This window comes from Symphodus melops, assembly GCF_947650265.1.
Source record: "Symphodus melops genome assembly, chromosome: 6".
NCBI lineage: Eukaryota > Metazoa > Chordata > Actinopteri > Labriformes > Labridae > Symphodus > Symphodus melops.
This window is the reverse complement of record NC_136696.1, coordinates 14196338-14217187: the sequence shown is the minus strand read 5'-3', so window position 1 is coordinate 14217187 and position 20850 is coordinate 14196338. Positions and strand designations below refer to the sequence as shown.

The 20850-nt window shown below is 41.1% G+C and overlaps 1 protein-coding gene across 1 annotated transcript; it reads right to left on the bottom strand.

The window, feature by feature from the left end:
- Positions 1 to 532: 532 nt before the first annotated feature.
- On the bottom strand, positions 533 to 20395 carry LOC306826127 (DENN domain-containing protein 5B-like). Its single transcript, XM_079347257.1, has 21 exons — positions 20091 to 20395; positions 14472 to 14581; positions 13254 to 13968; positions 12650 to 12837; positions 10759 to 11262; positions 10424 to 10655; positions 9037 to 9187; positions 8337 to 8427; positions 8098 to 8217; positions 7838 to 7990; positions 7597 to 7675; positions 7422 to 7497; positions 6786 to 6914; positions 6574 to 6695; positions 5519 to 5664; positions 5310 to 5428; positions 4594 to 4778; positions 4323 to 4405; positions 2926 to 3052; positions 2581 to 2755; positions 533 to 1897 (listed from the first exon to the last, which is right to left on the bottom strand). The coding sequence occupies exons 1-21, from the start codon at positions 20200 to 20202 to the stop codon at positions 1714 to 1716; spliced, it is 3801 nt and encodes a 1266-aa protein (XP_079203383.1). The 5' UTR covers positions 20203 to 20395; the 3' UTR covers positions 533 to 1713.
- Positions 20396 to 20850: the final 455 nt, after the last annotated feature.

Sequence of the window (20850 nt, the reverse complement as noted above, 5' to 3'; positions counted from 1 at the left end):
ATGGGAACATTGCGCGGGAACGGGGGGCTCGGCCCCAGTTGCTATGGCACATTGGAGGGTGTAAGCAAGGGGGCGGGGCTTGTAGTTTTACTACAGAACACCAGATGGCCCGTCTGGAGGAGACCTGAGGTTTTTAGGAGGCACGCCGTCTCACAGAGAAGTGCGCTTTGTTTACTTGAATTGCGTGATAACTGACCAGATTAAGGGCTAAATAAAAGGTGGCTTCCACCCAGCGGCCTGCTTAGGCCGACCATTCAATCGAATTAGTTTTTTTTGAACAGCAAACAAACCAATCGTCCTATGTAAAATAATCGACATCATCTTACTTTTGTCAACATAACAAAGGGTTTAGACTATCTGTGTCCTTTTGTCAGTTTCAGAAAGAAGAAAAACTCAATGCAATATTGAATAATACTAACCAGAGGATTTCCTTAAATGATCTAAAGCCTAATAAATTACTTGTCAAAATCAATAGAGTAGGCTACATCAACTAAACTTTTCTCCACAATGAATAAACAACACACCAACCTCATATGCAAGTGTTCATTCTGTCAATATTCACTTTATTCTTTAACCACACATTTCATAAATAATGTATTATTGCTTCCCTTAATCTGTATTTAAATGATAATAGAGAGGCTTGGTCTTTGTCGGTACCATAGTGCTTGCAGGGCAGTGCAGGAGACAGGACTTTTATAATTTATCTGTCAAATTAAATGCAGCATTAACATAATACCCATGGTTTTGAAACATCTGCGCTCAACTATATCAGAAGACAAGTAAACAGTCAAAAAAAAATGCATGACCAGTGCTTGGATTTTTTTTATACAGACACAAACTGGATGCACTGAGACAAAATATATGCCACAAATTCATTACACCATAACAAATGGGCACAATTCTATTCAAAGATCTAATGAAGCAACTTATTTACAATAAGAGAGAGGGGAAACACTTTCAATCAAAATGACAAAGACCATTTGAGCTGACACAATGAGGACACCAGTTTGGTTTTAGTGCAATGATATCATGAGCATAACTCTGCAGTAGCTATGTGACTCCAAACGGAATAAAGAGAAACAAGAAAGAGTTTAAGAATATAACATTTTGTTTACATATTTGGGAGAGGAGTTTTCCTGGATTATATATACTAAGATAATCAATGAAAAAACTCAGGAAATATGCTTGTATATAAATAAGGCCTGAGTCCTGATATATCACAACACAGTCAGACATGAAACAAATAAACATATTTTGGCCATGCATGTGATTAATTTAAAATTGAAGTGCAAGCAATACAGCAGTCGAAGGAGAATTATAGTTGTTCAGGGTTGGGTACAGTAAATGGTGTGAGCTGTGAAAATATCTACTGTAGATGCAAGGTTATGAATGACTCTCTATTTCTCCTTGGGAAACAGAATTTCACAGTGTAAACAAATATAGGGAAAAATCAGGCTATTTCCTGATGCAGTTACAGTGTATCAGACATTTACATCAATGAACAAGGCAAAATGTTTGGAGCTCCAGGTGCCAGCATAATCTCTTAGTCCACTGTCCTGTTTTTTTTTGTTTGTTTGTTTTTTAAATATGTCACATTTTTCAAGGGTCTGAATGTACTTCCTTTTCCCATGGATGAAACGATGAAAAATGTGAGCCCATCAGGAATCCTGCAGCAGGTAACATAGCAGGAAACCAAGTACATATTTTTCAAGGTCAGAGGTCCACTCCTTTGACCAGTGCGGCCTCCAGGGTGACAGTGAACTCATTGAGCGTGTGCAAGATACGAGAGAGCGAGTGCACGGCAGCACGGTCCCTCAGCAGAGCACCCTCCTCATATGTCCGTGCTGTCAGAGGAAATGCTGCCAGCAGGGGGAGCCACTGAGAGAGAAGCCGGTCCCTATCGAAAGGAACAAGTTGGATGATGTTAGTGTATCATTAAGGCCTGATGATGTTAAGCATACTTTATGAAAAAAGGAGCGCTATGAATTGTGAGCCAACTACACCACCAATGTATGAAGTCAATTAGTATTCCTTCTAGCTGCTCGTGTCAATAATGAGAAAACAAGGATGACACAGTAGTCATATGACTTAATGTCTGAGTATTTAAGGTTTTATAAGGATACACAGCTCTTCCTTCACCTCCACTCTTGTTTTGTCTATTTATATGCCTGAGTCCATAACCATCTAGCTCAAAATCCATCCCATCACATGTGTTGATCCAGGTTTCTGATATTGCAATTACGTTAAATGGTTGTGTAAAATAATGTACATCTTCCTTGGTGTTATAGACATATGCATACAGGCTTCAGCTGTAAATTGGATAAATGATAATTTGCCTTCTGTGTTAATGTTCTGGTTGTTCTGTTCAACTGTGTAGCAGCATTTGTTGTTAATGGATAAGAAGAAGTTGAAAGTGTCAATACCATGCTCTCATTCCTGTGTAGATCTAAAAGGCTCAGTGTATGAAACTTGTTTATTTGGCTATTGTTGATAAGTGAGTTCTTTTTGTGTGACATAATTGTCAGATTTGATTTAACCTTACAGTTCAGTTCAAATGATCTGATGATCTAATGAACTCACCTAATTCCCAGGCAGACAAACAGCTGGAACTTGCCCTCTTTTCCAATGTTTCGTGGTGAGACGTTGATTGCGTTGACATAATGACACAGGGAGTCAACAGGTGGACCCTTCGTCAGTGTTGATCCATGCAGGTCACCCATTTGATCTGCTGTCTCAATGGAAACCACAGCCTTTTCTACGGAACAGAGTAGACCACAAAATAAGTCTTTAACTTCGTGCTAACGTTTTTAACGAACAAAGAAACTAGGAGCGGTACACAACTTTGTAGCATGCAATGTGTTCTGTAAGATTTACATTCAGTAATGTAAAGCCTCACTTCTATGTACAAACACTCGCTGTACTTACCCACAAAGTCCCAAACAAACACGTTCCTCTGGAAAAGACGGTTTGATTTGAACCCATGCAGAAGAAAATTCTCCAGAGAGAGCACCAGACCTCCTTCACCACACAACAGGACTGTCAGGTTTCCTCTCTGAGAGGGCAGAAAGAGGAACAGAGTCAACAAAGCCTCTGTAAGTAAGCAGCTCAGCTCTTAACCTCATTATTATACTTTGTCTTCCTTTGCGAGTGCAATCCAATCAACTGCCTTCAAGCAGCATTCAATGTTGTCCACTTATACTTAAGGACAACAAGACTATTATAATGTCATTTTCGAGGTCTAAAAGAGCAGTTAACGGTGCTCATCAGATTGTCACTTTGAAGAGTGAGGTGATGGAATAGATGAAAAGCTGTGTTGTTGTTGTTTTTTTGTCATTTATTCATCGTATTGAGAGTCTAACAAACAAACAGAGGGTTAAATTAGGTATATTCTAGAAAAACAAATCCTGTTTTTTCTCTGTTACAAGGAAGACATGTACTCAAGCAACATCTGTATCTGTAATTGTTTAGAGTGATATTCTTTTTATGCATGCTATCTCATCCTCACTGTAAATGTTGGACCATGCTGCCTTTTGATTTGTCACCGGTTTGGGTTTCCACACATCATTGCGTCTTGTATGGTTTAGTAGGTTTGTCTTCTTTATACAACAGAAGGATGGAACATCTTTATATGGCCGTACCACATCAACTGTTTTCTTATTAATGTTCATCACAGACTCCTAAAACTCTCAGCAGCTGTAACCTGCAGTCTCAAGGACTTATATATGCTATGCCTAAAACTCACTCGGTCTTGTAATGTTTTGCTTCATCTTGCTGGGCTACAGACACCTTAAACTAGAGTATTTAATCAGTGGATGTTTTTAAAACCAGGATTATGGATCACTTGACCACTCTATGTATACGTCGTACTGTTTAACACTGCAAATGCATTGTCTGATGTCATTTCTGCTTGGTTGTTGGACTGTTGTTTGCTCTTTGTATGAAGCTTTGAAGCTTCTGTCTTGGCCAGAAACCATTTGTCTTGATTTTCTTGGTAAACTTAAAAAATTAAAGTAAAGTTAGTTTTAATAAGATCAAACAATATAACACAAATGCTTGTACATTAAAGCCTGAACATCAAAGATTTTATTAAAATAAGTGAATAAGTGGCCCATTGTAGAAAAAACACAGCACTTTTAACCCGCTGCTGGGATGAGAGAGGCTCGTCTGATACACAAATGGGACAAGGCGAGGGTAAGAAGCCGTGTTGGAGAAATAAATAACACAATGCTCTTCTTTGCATTAACTGTTTCAGATTAGAGAGGCAACAGACACATTGAATGCAGGAGCTGAATCAGTGAGACACACTCACTATAACAGCATACCTCTTGTTCAGGTTTGTGGAAGTGTTTCACCAGGTTATTCGCAGCCTCCCTCATGTCCTCTTGTATCTCGACAGCTGCCATCCCTGAAAAAATGAATTGTGAGCAGTTACAAAGAGAAACATGAGGATGAAATGACACCACACATGAGGGGAAATGGACTGGAGCTGGATAGAAAAGGTGATACGGGAGCAGAATGGGTTGTTGTAGTGAGAGAAAACTAACAAGTGGGTCATCCATTGTACTAAAGAATGCGCCTTTTGTCAGAACATACTGCTTCTGCTGCCAAGCGATCCCAGCACTGTCCGCACACTCTGTGAAGGAGAGGCCAGCTCCGGAGGCGTCCCTGTCCACCTTCCAGCATCCTCCTCAGCACCAGGTGACACCAGCTGACCAATTAGAACTCTCTCCAAGCTGCCATCACCCACGCCTTTCCCAAGCCAGCGGCCGCAAGGGAACCTAAACGGCAACAAGACGGTATTACATAGTGTTGAATTCTATTTTCTTTACTAGAAAACTGTTAAAATAAGGGCCTTCTGCTCTGATCTGTGTATATGTGGGCTGTTTATTTTTCTTGTTAACTTTTTGTCGAACTTTGGCTTGTTGTTTGTCATTTTAACCCTCAAAGCCAAAAATGAATCAATGAACGAGAAACAAATCCGGCTTACATATTCTTATATCTAAAGACCTCCCTCTCTCTCTGTACTAGGCAATAAGTGGTTTAAGTTCACAACAACAGGATATTAAATTAACTTGAGATAAGTTCCAGATAGGCAACCATCACAGAGTAGATTCAATCATCTATTATGTTAAATCTATGTGTTAAAGCAGCTCTCCAACACGTGTGTTAAAGGAAACTCAGACAACAAACACTTGACATGACAAGACATTAAGACGTCATTGTAGCTTTCTATGTATTCACATCAATTGTTTTTTTGTAATACTGTATGGACTGAGTGTTTAGACATCTGGCTGAGGTAAAAGTCTTACTTGTAGGTGTGTCCGGTGATCTCATTGTACACCACCACACAGTCTATCAGACACTTGGCCAGCAGACCGGAGTTCTCCTGTCCCAGCTGCAGAGTGCTCAGCCTGCCCAGGTTCTTACACTGAAATAAAAAAGCACAAACCAAGTCAGTGTAGAAGTGTGTCTCTGTCAGACATAGTGTTGACCTTATTGCTGAGGATTACACACAAACCTGGAAAAAGATTTCTTGTGTGTTCTTTGGTATCTGTCGTACTCCTGAATCCCCCATTTCTCCTGAGACACACACCCAAGGATCAACTGTTGCCATTGCGATGCTTAGCTTCTTCATGGGTATAATGACAACACGGTATGGAATATCTGGAGAGACAAAAAAGAGATTTGTACTGATTCACCCCATGTCCTTCATTCTTTAAATTTCCAACACAAAACTCAGTATTTTGTTTGAGGACAAATGGTTGGTTTCTTGTGAATCCATGGTACACAGAGCAAACTTTGAAAGTTATAATCCTGCACAGGGACGTGGGGCGTAAGAGTGCTGAGGGAGCTGCAGCACCCCCAAAAATCTGGCAATAAACCGTCAGCTTGTAAAAAAGTTTAACCAGGTTTACCTTTCTTTTTTTTCCTGGGATATGCCGAGCTCCTCTGCATACCACTTTCCAAGAATTAAGGAGTCGTACGAATAAAAACTGCACTCCAAAAGATCTATTTACTCATCAGTATACCACTGTTTTCTTTCTCTATTTTTGGGGCGTAATGGAAGAAAAGCTGTTTAAAAAAAGAGGACCTGCCAGTCTGTTCTGCTCCTTAAGGACACACGGAATATTGTGAGGTGGGTTTCACAATGAGAGGGAAAGAGCTCATGCAGACAGTGAGACAGTGACAGTGAGTGAGGAAACAAGGCCTGCAATTGATCCTCTGATTAATGTGTCTCAGTTTCGAACACTGCAGGTTGAGTGCACTTATATGTCCATCCGCTATTACTGGTGTATTTATTATAAACTATAAAGTGGTTGTAGACAAATTGTGAGGTTTCGTTGTGAGGTTTGTTGTCTACTGAAGTGTAAAATCTTATTAAAATGGTCTAAACTGCCGTTAATACTCCTGATAATTCAGATCAAGTAATAAAAGATAAATTCACCCAGCAGAAAGTTGGACGTCACCATATATCAAAACTTTTCTACGAAACCTGAACTGAAACTGACTTCCAGCGTCCCTGAACCTGCCAGTAAATTCCTACATTTCCTTGTTCAGGTTTAGAGGACTCACTGATGGAGGTGAAGACACGCGTAAAGCAGAGGTAGTCCACAGTGTTGAGAGAGAGCAGGTGGAACAGGAACTGCTCCCTTTCTTCCTCACAAAGCAGAAATGCATGAGGTTTATAGAGCTTCCTGTCAGGGGACCAGAACAGAGAAAAGTCAATATCACTCTATGGATGATGTCCATCAACATAAAACATGCTTCTTCTTGTAAATGATGACCTTAGCAACTCCTGGTTTGTGAGAAGCTCCTTAAGGTGTTGAGAAAGCATTTTCTTCTCCAGAGCCAGGTGGATCCAGGCCCGAGCCTGACCCACCTCAGATAGACCCTCACTCATGGTCTGAATGAACCTGGAAGAAAAACAGACATGCTATGACAGAAGCAGCGAAAAAAGGTTTGAAAAGACTTTCTTACCCACGTCTTAAGGATTGGCTTTTAAGCAACCAAAAACGTAAACACCTTTTGATAGAGCTGAGTGCATGTTTGTCTGTTAATATGTACTGCTGTAGCTGTCCTGTCTCACCCATGGTGGTTTGCATGAATTGTTGTTTTAATGGAGCCAGTCTATTGGTATCATGTTACACTGTTGTTGTGTGTATTCTTTAATGTGTTTTTATGTTTTTATGCCAGCTTGTGCCGAGCTCAACATCTCACCAAAGGACTGAAAATTTGCCTGCTGGCTAACACTGGCACATTTAGAGAAATGTTGACTAATGTGCACTGTGCTTTAAATAAATAAATGAAATGAAAGTTGTGGGAATTCTCTCGTTACCCCATGAGAACTGAACAAAACACATGTGCAGTATAATCCTTTATTTTTCTTTGAAATCTTTGTCCAAACAACACTCATATCTTACCTCATATCCTGTATTAATGTTCCTCTCAGCAGTGGAGCGCCGTCATCAACCGTTCTTGTGTCTGAACCGTTACACCCTGAATAGACAGAAGGTTTAACACAGATGATCATTTCACTGTTATCTCAGGGTTTTTTAACACAAGAAAAAGAAAAAAACAGGTGGATTTTTCTCTGACCTGGAGACTCAGCAAGTATCCCTGTCTTTCCTTGGGCTGCTTGGAAGTGAAGCAAATGGGACCAAAGTGCGGACTTCCCCTGCTCAAAATAAACAGATTTGTCGATCTTTGGCCTGGTTTTGAAGTCATCTTGCTCTTCACATGCATGATGTTGTGGTTTTTTTTGCATGAGGAAACACATATTTTGCTGTTTTTTTAGGTCATCCAAGTTGATCAGGCATGTTGTGTCTGCGTGTCTGACCTGTTTCAGCTGCAGTCCGTGGCCCCAGGTTCTCTCCAGTAGGTCACACAGACCGTGGATGAGTGTGTTCTCCTGCAGGCCTGTGATGTTGGCCTCCCCCTGACCCAGTTCAACGCTCTCCTTTCCCATCCTTTCCATCAGCATCCGTTTTGTCTGGGAAAAAAACAGAGAAAATATTGGGGTGTTACAGATAATTAAAGATAGGAGTGACAGCAGTCACTTCCAAAGATGGAAGATCTGTGTGCAGAAGTCGCTCTCACCTTCAGGCGACACTCGCTCAGCAGATCGTCAACAAACTCTCGGTGAGTCTGGGCAATGGCTTGTGGCAAAGTGTCAAGGAGCTTAGACTGGCGAAGGTTTTTCCTGGCAAATGCATACTTCTGAAATAAAGAAGACCGAATCAATCAGAAACAAGACCAGTCTGTGTGTGTGTGTGTGTGTGTGTGTGTGTGTGTGTGTGTGTGTGTGTGTGTGTGTGTGTGTGTGTGTGTGTAAATACCTGTCTTTGTTCATTGTCCGCTCCTGATTGTTCAGTCACTGTTGATCTCTTGGGGTCGCTCCTTCGTGAAGCTGTCATTCGACTAGACCGCCTGTTCACATTCATAAAATGACAAGATAAACGTGTTTCTGTGTTTAAGGTGCGTGTGTTTGTTTGGGTTAAGTGAGTCACACGTAAGCAAAGATTTCCATTCTACACACAGCTTGATTAAAATCTGAGAGCGTTTATGTCAGTGATTCCACACTCCATGTTATCTTCTTTAACCAAATATTAGATATTTATTTAAATCATCGGTATAAAGGTCATTAAGGTTATATTAGTAGTTTCTGCTGCTTTTATGTGGCTGGTGGAGGACTTTTTATTTATTTGTTCATGAATCTATCAAACTTTCTATCCATTATTTTATTTAGGTATTCCTATAAAGTTGCTGAAGTCCCAAAAGGGGAACCATTTTTACCTTTGTGGAAACAAGATTTTCCCTTTTTCTCTACCAACTCAGCTACTTCGCGGAGTGCCCTCAGAACTGTTTTCTAATACTTGAATTTTTCCAACCAAACTGCTTTTAACTTTTGTCGAAAGTTTTGAACACAAACCACTCCTTGTACCACTGAACTTTTGTTACAAGCAGCCATGGTTCGGGCATCACTGCTGCACACTGTGTTCAATTCTTACTGATTACAAGCAGGAAATAAAGGCTCACTTGTTGGAGTTTTGTCCCTGTGTGAGCACATCAGCCTGCAGTTTGGGGAAATAGCCGGGCTGGTGAAGACCCTGGCCGATCCTCATGTCCAGCAGGTGGGGGTGTATGGCTGTGTGGTCCGCCTTCAGCATCCTGCGTTCAACGGCCTGAGCTGCAGAGACAAACAAAGCAATGGCTTATGATTTTATACTCCGGATAAGATTATCCAGGATTACAGTTTATTCAATGTGGGATTCTAGTCAGGACTTGTCCTGTACATTAAATGTCACATCATAAGTTAAGATCTTGTTGTCAACTTGGTAGGATGCTGCGAACTCGGCAGGACTTCAATGCATAAGATTTGAAAGAGTTCTCATTGGACACAATAAATGTTTTCTGCTTATTCACATAATACCTCTCTAATTCCATAACTCTAAGCTCTCTCCCTGTTTTGTATTTTATCTATTTTGGATAAACTTCCACTAAAAAAGGTCCCCATTGATTAAAAAGTCAAATGTGCAGGTGCACATGTTTCCTCGGGTAAATAAAACACAACTTAAAACCCATCTTTTCCCCTTGCATTTAACAAATACTATATATATATATATATATATATATATATATATATATATATATATATATATATATTATATATATATATTATATATACCCACACACACATACATATATACACACATACATATAAATATATATATATATACATACATATATATACAGTATGTCTTGCTGTTTTATGCCGTGTCTGTAAAGCACTTAGGTCAGCTGAGGCTGTTTTAAAAATGCTATGGAAATAAACTTGATTTGAAAGTAAGAAACATCTTCAGAGCTTTTCATGAAATAAAGAGAAATAAGATGTTTGCAGGAGGGCTGAACTACATGAGCTGAACTAACATTCTGACTAAACTGAAATGGGACTCTGATTTACAGATTCCCTCTTTGCATCCACTTCTCACATGCTGCTTACTCTGCTAATAGCAGATTAAATCTATCTTATTGTCTCAATTTTAAGTCCTGAAAAAAAAAAACATTTGAAGCTTTCAGGTGTTACTCTTGTGTGCATTGTGTCAGAACTGACTTTAATTTATTTACACTCCCAGAAGCAGTTTACTCAAATCTCATGTCAACTTTTGAGAATGCATACTACTTCCATTACTTTACAGTTCAGTAGAGTTGTATTCAGACATTTCTAGTGGAAGAAATAACTTAGAGCAACACTGACACACTGAAACATTTCAACTAGTTTAGTTTTCTGTTTTTCTTACATGAATGTCCTCAAGTCCAATTTGCAGATTCTAAGTATTTATTATGTGGTTCATATGTCCACACAATGTACTGTAAGTCATGAAACCTCCTCTTTTGAGTGGCTTTATCTCAGGATGTACCGTACCTGACTCAAAGAGCGAGGTGCATTTTCTGTAGTGACAGTTATGGGCATCTTCTTCGTCTGTATCGTACAGTCGCTCTCTCTCCAGGCGGTTGTCAAACAGCTGCTGCAGTGGCTCTCTGTCCGCCCAGCGAGATATCACCTTCCCATCCACAAAAGAAGAAAACATGGATGTCTCCAGGAAACGGGACAGGAAGTGTAAGTGGGTTGAAGGCTGGACTGAGAGGAAGGAACCCTGCGAAAGTGAACAAACATATCACAGTAACAGCATTTACAATTCCTTTCATTATTGAGGTGTCAAGACCAATTAATCTATGAAACAACATTTAATGAATTACCTTGTCAAAACTGACAGCTCCCTCTCGGTTGCTCAGCCAGGAGTCTAAATCCACAGCGCTGTGGATAACAAACTCTTCATACCTGCCAAACAAGGCAGCAAAACGTCCAGAAAACACCTCCCTCAGCTGAATGTTCAGCTTTGCATCCCTCATCTCCTCTTCCTCCTCCTCAAACACATGGCTGAGCGTCTTCCCTCCATCTGACATCTTGTCTCCTCCGCACCTGCGAGCCAGGGCCTGCAGCCTCTCCAAAACCGCCAGCTCCTCCCCTCCGAGATTCCCATTCCTCCTGTCCTCCATCAGATCCTCCAGCACCAGGCTGCTCAGGCAAGGGGAAGTGGCGGTGGTGGTGGGCTTAGTGACAGCACTGCCCTGTGGGGAGAGTCCATAACGCAGCAGAACCTCACTCAGCTCCTGGATGAGCTCAGTCTGGTCTGGAAACATGGGAAGATCCTCAGGGACCTCAACACAGTGGTTGTCAATGTCCACAAAGCACAAGTTGGCCTGCGTAGAAATAAAGAAAACACTTTTCTCCATCTGAAGGTCACAAGAGATTTAACACAGCTCTATGCACTGACTCAAATTCATCACATGAACCAAAATGTCTGAGTGTAAATGTTAAATTAAAATCAGAGATGAAGATTCACATTCCATTAATAGATTCTTGGTGTTTCGCCATGATAAGCCCTTGGCAGATATCTGCATGGAAGGGATTATAGAGCGATTACTGTTATCACTGCAACAGGGGACACTGTTAAAAATCTGCATATCTGGCTTTCACACAGGCTAACAAAGCAGAAACCTGTGGTTTAACTGTGCCCTATGAATCTACTGAGCAACCAGTTACAAAACTGTGAGAAGGATTTAAAAATAGTGCTTCTGTAAGCAGCCATGCAGCACAGCGCAGTCAGCAGCAGCGTGAACTTCAACAGCGACCTCGGGCCGTCAGTTTGCAGCCTCAGGGGACACTGGGAGATGAGATGTAGAGCAGACAGTTGCAGACATCCACGAACTCTGTGTAGCTACATCTTGCTAGTTAATGTTTCCTCTTCTTAGTCTTTTAAGCATCCCTTTCAATCAAATAGGAAGATAATACATTTGAAAGTTGTTTAAAGTTAATCAGGACAATTTAAGTGTTAATGTTGGTCCTTTTGAACTACACTGTTCCAGTATCAATGTTGAATACCTATTCCAACCAAAATAGAAAATGTTTTCTTTAAACATTCCTGGCATATTACCACAGAAAAATAAAATTGCAAAACTCAAAGAATAGACGCTAATTCCTAATTTGCATGAATTATTCAGTTAGTCCTATTTTCCTGCATCCTTTATGCTCTGCGTTTTTTGCTTTCATCCCCCCAAGCTCTCTTTCAACTGCCTTCTTTCTGGGGCAGAGCGACATCAAAGAGGCTTCAGTGAAATTCATGCAGCATAAAGTGAACTTGGGTTCAGTGCTGGATTAAAAAGGGAGGGGGAAGGCAATGCTCTGAGGAAATATCGTCTCGGCACGCTGTAGGCAGAGGGCAAACTGTCACACATTCAGCACAGAGAGAGCCGACCTCAGATTAAGAAACATTTTTAATCCATTTTTCTTAATGCTTATTTCTACATCCGAATAACCACACTGGCATGTTTCTTTGCACCTTTGCAAGTGAGATCTTTGGTTAATTTAGTTTTTCAAAGAATTATTTTTGGTTGTTTGTTTGTTGTTTATTAGAGTGACAGGACAGGATAGAGACAGAAATCAGTTAGAGAGAATAGGGACTGACATGGGGGAAAGAAGCCACAGGTTGGAGTCAAACCCAGGCCGCCCGCATTGAGGACTACAGCCTCCATACATGTGAACTAGCCACTGCGCCACCAGCGCCCCCATCTTTGGGTTGTTTTGTACCTCATGCGGTAGGTGGAGAGAGGATCGCTGAGCTCCGGCTCTGTGCTGGATACCCATGAGGAACGGCACCGGAGCGTCCAGGAGGTGATGCAGCGGTGTGGAAACAATGGGCAGGTAGATGTGTTGCCACTGGAATGGGAACAGCAGGGTGGTGATGCCTTCGGCCACCGTCATTAAACGCTGATAGTCTGAGGACAGAGAAGGGACAAACGCATAAATGAATCACCTGTAATCACAGAGGGAAGACTTCCTTTTCAGGGAAATAAATACATTTTCTTTAACAGTAAGTTAATGGTGCTGTTACATCCATTTCTTATGGATGTATTTAATTATATTCTTGTTTACAAGCCTCAGAGAGCAGCGACTGTTAATGGCTGTGGATGTTAAATACTCATTAAGTTGTCTCTTTGCAGCAATTGACCTCATTCCCATCAGTCCTGTTCTTACATGAATGTCTTAATACTGAGAGTCTTTTCAGACATCACAAATATCTTTTTTTAAGTTAGCTAATCTTGACTATGAATGTTTTTGCATTCATGTTATGAGCAAACGTTATGCAACATGACATTTGTAATGTAATAAAATCCCTTTATTGAGTGATTACCCTGAGAGTAGAGCAGGACTTGTGTCTCCAGAAGTGCACAGGTTAGTAGCTGCACCATGTTGTCCACGCCCAGCAGGGAGAACGCCTCTCTGAGAGGATACTCCCCCAGGGGAAGCTCACCCGGCCCAGGCCGCTGACACAGGATGGGTCCCTGCACCCCATGGAACCTTAATGACCTGCCTGGTGGGGGCAGTGGCACCTCATACAGGATATTATGGATGTAGCTTTCTAGCGGGAGCGGTGGGGCTGTTTGTGATGTCACAGCCTGGTGCAGCTGAGACAGAAATTGTCGTGAAGCTTGGAGAAAGGGGAGCGGTGTGAGGAGGCAGAGGGCTTTGGACACGTAAAGGGTATCCCGCGCCGGATCGAAGGAGCTCGCACAGCCGAGGCAGGAGTTAACCCCGGCCAGAGATTCAGCGTCTGACTCATCCAAGCTGCTCACGAGCGAGTCCATGCTGGAGGTAGAAGGCGAGGAGGCGGATGAAGACGAGGAAGCGGGAGAGGAGGCAGATGAAGCAGAATGGTGCTCCACGTGGTGCATCTGGAAGAGAGTCTGCATGGCTGTGATGATCTGAGCGCTGGTCACCTCCTCATAGAAGGTGTGGACGAAGCCGTAGGCACGTGTGCCATCGTCAATGGACATGGTGAAGGAGTGAAACTGAGGGTCAAGTCTGTCAGCCTGCGTGCAGAAGGAGAGACCCCTCGGCATACAGAGCTGAGGAGAAAGTGTGAGGAAAAAGCAAAAATAAAAAGAGGATTACAATCAAATGCCAATTCAAATGATTTTTGTACAAATAATCTCTTAAATCATGCCCAACTACAGACTGTACAAGAGCAAGTACATACAACCACAAAAACATAATACATATTTCTAAAATGTAACAAAAAGTTTTGAAACACTGGCAGTATATTAATCTTTCTCAAGGAATATCTGAGTATGTAACTCTAAAGATCCCTATAACAACATACTCTACATGTTTTTGATTTGTGGTTTCCAGAAAGTAGTTATTACAAATCTAAAACCAGTCAAATGAGAAAGATAAAATGTTCAATAAGAGTAACAACAGTACATTTTTAAAGGAAAGTACGGTATTGAGATTAAATCATTTCCATCTGACTTCTCTTACTTCTCATGACGATGATGCTTTCATCATCCTGACATGTCTTTTGACTGCAGAATAAGAGTGGTCGTGTTTGGAGAGTTATTTAAGAGCTCACCATGTTGACAGCATCTTTCTTGAAAGGGTTTCTGTCTGTGTTTTCAGGGTAGTGCACCAGAACCTTCGACTTGAAGGATCTTCGAATGGGGCTCTGCTCAAAGCCTTCTCCTGCAAGACAGACAGACAAACGTCTTAGGTTTTTATGGCATCAGCACAGCATGATCTTTCACCGTCATCACTGCAGAATACTTCACACAGTAAAAAAGGACAGAACATAATGACAGCAGCTTTCATTTATCACAATAGGACAGGACGACCTTGTTCATCTGTTGTCGCCAGTGAGAGCAGTTCTGCAGAGAAAGAGGGAAAATCCCTTCAAGAGTTATGTAACTCCACTGATTAGCATAAAGATGGACTGGAAATGAAGCACAGCACCCCTCGTCCCTGACACACTGCAGCAGTACAAAACTCTTTATGCATGTGGGGAGCAAAGAGGAGAAAAATATGCTGCATCTTTATCCATCAAAAGGATGAGAGATTTATGTATTACAGCTACCTGTACATGAAAGGGCTAAATTTGCAGTGCAAGCAAAGCAATCTTCACTGTATATTCTTATTTTCACGATGCAGGGATTTGATGCACGGCTCTGTCAGGCACAAGGTTTGTCCTCTGTTCACTATCTGCAGCTTGTGTCAGCTTCCAGCTCTCGTTACATTCAGAGTTCGACGTGTTTGTGCGAAAGGGGTATCTAAAAAAAGACATAACCTGTGTGAGTGTGTGTGTGTGTGTGTGTGTGTGTGTGTGTGTGTGTGTGTGTGTGTGTGTGTGTGTGTGTGTGTGTGTGTGTGTGTGAGAAAGAGAGATTCTGTATGTGTAGTCATCTGTCAGCAGTGAATGAGGTACTTTCATTACTCATCCCCTATGTGAGGGATGCCCTTGAATAGTACTGTCTGACTTCATGTTCAGGTTGAGCTGACAGCACAACTTAAGAAAAATTTAATATAAACTAACAGTCTAATTTAGGCTGCAAACTCGGACATATAGTCATCACTTTATTTTCAAGGTCATATATTCTAAGTTTGTCAAATTATATAAGAAAAAAAATGCAGACTGATCCACTGTTCACTACTGCCAGAATTCCTCAAACACAATGTAGAAGTTTTCATTTATGGCAATAAATGAAAAATGTATTGCCATAAAACAAATTTTTGTAAACAAGCAATGCTTTCTGACTCAGCATCGGACATTGGAATTATTGGAAGGAAACCCAGGGAAATGTTCATGCTTTCACACCACGTTGATGCAGTCAGATGAAGCCCTTAGAATAACTGGTGCCAAAAAAAAAAAGCTTTTTGTTTATAACACGGATTCAGAATATAAACAACACAACACAACAAAACTGATGAATCACACTGAGACTAGTTAAAGCTACTACTACTATACTTTTGCCCAACAACTGTGTTTGCTAAATGTTTTACCTGAATCCAAAATAAATTTTAAAAGTACTGATTAAGCTGAATTGGCAGATTAGCTTAATGTGACAGCATCAAAATGTTGTGAAAGCAGAGCCATTATACCAAGGTCTCCATACAGTAGGTAAAATATACAGATACACGGTGAGAAAGCATCAATGTTTACATTATATTTTGTCTTATTTGTTGCAATATATTCAAACGTAGGAGATATGTTCAATGTTAGCCCTCAAATTAAATAAATTGTGCAGCCCTGGAGTGAAATAGTATTTCAGCCACTGTGGAGACAAATGGACTCAAATAAACTAAGCTTTTGTGTCAACACATTAGAGAGTTTAGCTTTGAAGGGGTTAAAATGTTGAGTGCTACAAGATTTCTTTGTGTAATGTAAACATTACACATATCATTTTTATTTTAAATACTAGTTATTATAGAGACGTGATTCACAGACACACTGGCCTGCAGGACCTGTGGACATGCATTAATGGAAGCACCCCCTGAGCTGCTGGGGGTTCTTGCTCAAGGGCGCCTCGGCAGTGCTCGAGGGGTGGTCTGGCACCTCTCCAGCGAGCAGACCAACTTCCATCTTTTTTGTCCGCATCAGGACTTGAACCAGCGACCCTCCAGTTCCCAACCCAATTCCCTACGGACCGAGCTACTGACGCACCATTGAATGCAGAAAAACAAACACTGCTGAGGATATCTCTGTAATGTGTCATATTATGACAATTTAGAGCTTGGGAACACTGAGCCCTGGGAACATAGACACACTGCCTTTGACGCATTCACTCAGCATTCACACATCCACTTCACCTGCCTGAGATGACGCACAGCACCCCGAGAGGGAAAGCTGTGCGAGGAAGGAACACCCCTTCAAGCTAAACTGAGTCACACTGGTAGGTAGGAGATACACGCTAATGGAGGAGCGAGAGAGAGTCAATGTTCTCTGCTACAGATAGAAATTGGTGTCAGTGCTGAGGGGACGAATCAAGCCTCGCAGGACACATACAGTAGTTGCTATGATAGCAAATACATCAGCGGCCTTAAAGATCGTCAAGCTTGCTACGTCACTTTTTGTTTCATCAACTGGCCCAATTTAGAGCCACAATTCTTTTAACACTTGTTCCTATGAAAAGAGTCCCACAGAGTCTTAGTTAGCAGTGATTGTTGAGAGGGAGGTTTGTTTCAGTGTGAGAATGAGAGCTTAATTACCCATTTCAACCGGGCTGTAATTTTCTCACCATAGTAACAACCACAGAGGAAATCATGTTAGGATATTACTTTGGATAATACTAAATGTCTTCAAACCAGCAGCTAACTGATCATTTTAAAATAAAAAGAATAAGATTAAAAAGGAATTTTAATGTTATCATCAAGTCTACATTAATAAAAGGACAACTGTCTTATCACTATTTGCTCAAACGAGAGATGATCCTTTTGAAATTATTTGTTTTGTCTGAGCAAGTATACCAAAAAAAAAAAAAATCACATACATTCAACATTTCATGTTTTGTACCCTAAGCAGAAATGTATTTATCCGTTTTAAATCCATTTTACCCATGGTAATGTGCCATTTCAAGTTTTTTTTTCTCACATCCCCAGTGTTGTAAACTTGGAAAAAGACTTAACTCACTTCATTAGTGTGCATGGGCACGGGCTGCATGGCATGTCTTGGTTTGGCTTGTCACATAAAATGTTTCCATTATACCAAGAAAACAAACTCTGTTGTCTAGAGATCATGAGAAAAATTTACTTGGGAAAACAAACTTTGTAACCTCGAGACAACAAGAGAAAAGAAAAGACCTGAAGAAAACAAACAAAATGCATTTCTGTTTAAGCTCTGATTCTCAGTACAGGAAAGTCCTTACCACTGTCATTGTGTCCATATTGTCTGTGTTTTACAGGTAATTTTAACTTTCATATTCATTCCAGGTTTAGATATTTAACACAAAGATTTACAACCCTTAACGGATCCCCATGTCTAAAGCAGGCTCCTTTTATCGGGAATGACTGAGCACCCAGAAAAACAATCACCCCCCCCCCATTCCATCATTTTCATGACATGAGTCCATGAGGGCAGATATAAACAGTGGAAAGAGATTAAAATGGCAGCAAATGGCAGCTGGCTCTGATTGATGAGGACATTTTCCTTTTTAGCTTCAACAGTTTAAATCAATTCTTCTTTGCATCACAGATGTGTCCATCCACTCGAGATTAATCAAAAAAAAAAAAGACACATTTTCCTTTTAGTCTGAAACGCAGACTTGGTGTCTGAGCTTAAAATAAAAAGGATAAAAGAAAGTGCGGCGAGCCTAAAAATAAGACAAGACACGCTGGAATTTCTTTTGTTAAAAAGAGATGTGCATCTTGATGCAGACAGCTCAAAATTACAAAGCCGCTCTCAAATGTTCGGTCAGGGAGTTCTTGCCCTCTGCTGATGTCACCCCCCCTCCGTATCAGCCATCAGGCCTGAACGGCCCTAAAGCCTCCGCCGTCCAGTGTGCCAACAGACAACGTCATGTGAAATTTGATTAGGCTGCAGAAAATACACAGTGGCATCTATTGAGAAGCCAACAAGAGCAGATTGTTTCTCTGTAGGCATTCACTCATTACATGCACACATAAACAGAGATACTGCATTAGCTCTAACATCCATATACTTATGACTGTACTTGTTCATAGAAGAATAGACATCTCTGGCTTTACAGCAGTATAAGGAATATGTATGGAGAGAATGAAATCCCTTGAAAGGAGCAGAGACCCCTGCTGCAGAAAGGACCTGCTGTTACGTAAGCTGATTGCTGGAGCTTGGGTAGCTGCACTGTCTCACTGCAGGGAGCCAGATATCAAAATCCCCTATGGTTAGAGAGAGAGCACTAAATAAATCTGCACCCTGGTTACCCTTTCCAACATGATACAGTCGGATTTACTATTAACTAAATGGCATTCAGCTGAGGGAGAAAAAATGCAAGACAGGGTCTGTTTTCAGCCCCTTGAGGATGTGCTTACACTGAGTTATATTTCTGCTACAAATGAGAATACAAGGTTTCACCACGTAATTCAGACCTGGAAATGAGGCTGGAGCTGTCTTTATCACGCACTTGCACCTGCGTGGTTCTTTTTCCCAAGCAAAAAAGCGATGCACACGCAGAGCAAAAACACATGCGCACGTCACAGAGCCCCAGGGTGAAATCTGTCCTCACCTTATCCAGCTGCATGCCAACACCTGAGTGAGAGAAGCTTACAGCACCTGATACCTCTTTTCCTAAACTCCACAAATATACCATCAGGAGCAGCATCCCTACAGCTGTTATCACCATGGCACCAACATCACATCTCCGACCTCCATGGCTATTTGGTGAGAAGGAAACAGGAACTCTGATAAATCGAAGGATATATCTGTGTGTGGTTGTTTTTTTGTTTGTTTTTTAAGTTAGAAAGAGCTGCACCAGCAAATCATACAGATTATCACTGCACTCAGATTTACAGAACAGTGTAATCTGGGAGCTCCTGTGTCATCCATGAACGACCACAGCCTGCTGGATGCTCCATCTGTGCTCCAGTTTTTTTATTTATTTTTTATTGGGCAGGAAGGGACGCTGTTGTCTCTCTATCAAACCCTTTCTCTGCTTTATTTCTTCATCCTGGTAGAGAAGTGGATGACTTGCAGAAAAAAACACTCTCTTATAATCTCAGAGCTGTCAGAATGAAAGTATGATGAAAACACAGTGAATGGAGGTGCAATGTTTCAGCGCGGATATGGAGGGACAAGACAAGAGGCAGTAAAATGAATCTAAATTTAATCAAATTGTCTGAACAAGAACGACAATTGGGATCTCTTAGATGCCTATTCAGCTATTTGTTATATGGTTACCTTTATCTCGCACTATTCATTTAAAATAACAGAAATCTTGACCAAAAAAAAAAAAAACTAATTCGGAAATTAATAGAGATATTACCTTATTAATTAATACTAGGTTTTCTATGCAGTCCTGGCAGATATTATGTGATCAACAAAGGAGAGGGAAAGAAATGTGACGTCCAATCAAAACATGCATCCAAATGAATGTCACTCCGCCACACATGGCCTAAGCGAAGTGGCACATTTTTTTTACGTGAAGTAGCCTATGACATGAACACAATCCAATGTGTGTCTGTGTTTTGCATTGTTGGAATATTTCTCTATTGTTTATAGACCGTGTACCTGCTCCGTAGTCCGGCTCCAGGCCCGTCTCCGTGTCCACCCCACAAACAACAAAATAGTGGGCGAAGCGGCAAGAAGCCGCTCCTGTGATCGACCCTGCACTCCCGTTCATCCTCAATGCGATTATTGTGTGACAGCTCCGTTGACTTCTTACTCAGCGTTACGGATGTTCATAGTCATCTGTGAGGAGATTAATCCGAAACGTCGATTCTGATCCGGGTGCTGCTCGCCTGTCCGCGCTATGATTCTGCTGGAGCTCCGGAGGATCCAGAGATGGTCACCCAGCCTGGGAGGGAGGGAGGGAGGGAGGGGGGGAGGAAGTGTGTAGGCCTGTGACAGTGGGAGGGAGGAGACAAAAGACCCGAACGCATCATCATCATCATCATCATCATCATCATCAGTGCGAAATTAGCCTCGTTTTTAATGTTTCTGATGATAATAGTCTTCATGCACCCCCACACATTATAGGCCTACATTTTTAAAGGAATGACATATTTTTGAATTTCCCTCTAACCACAACTAGATATTTATTAAGAGTAGCAGATTATCAATGTTATTTTTTAACCATTAACATATTACATTATAATGAAATTAATGGGTTTGGCTTGTTTTCACGAAGGCAGTTCACAGTGCTTTACACAATTAAGAATAACCAACCTGAACCTTAGAGTCCACACATAAAAATTAATTAAGAGAAAATATGAGTAAGTCATGTTGGATATAAAATAAAGTTGCACTACTTGTACACATGGAGGTCAAC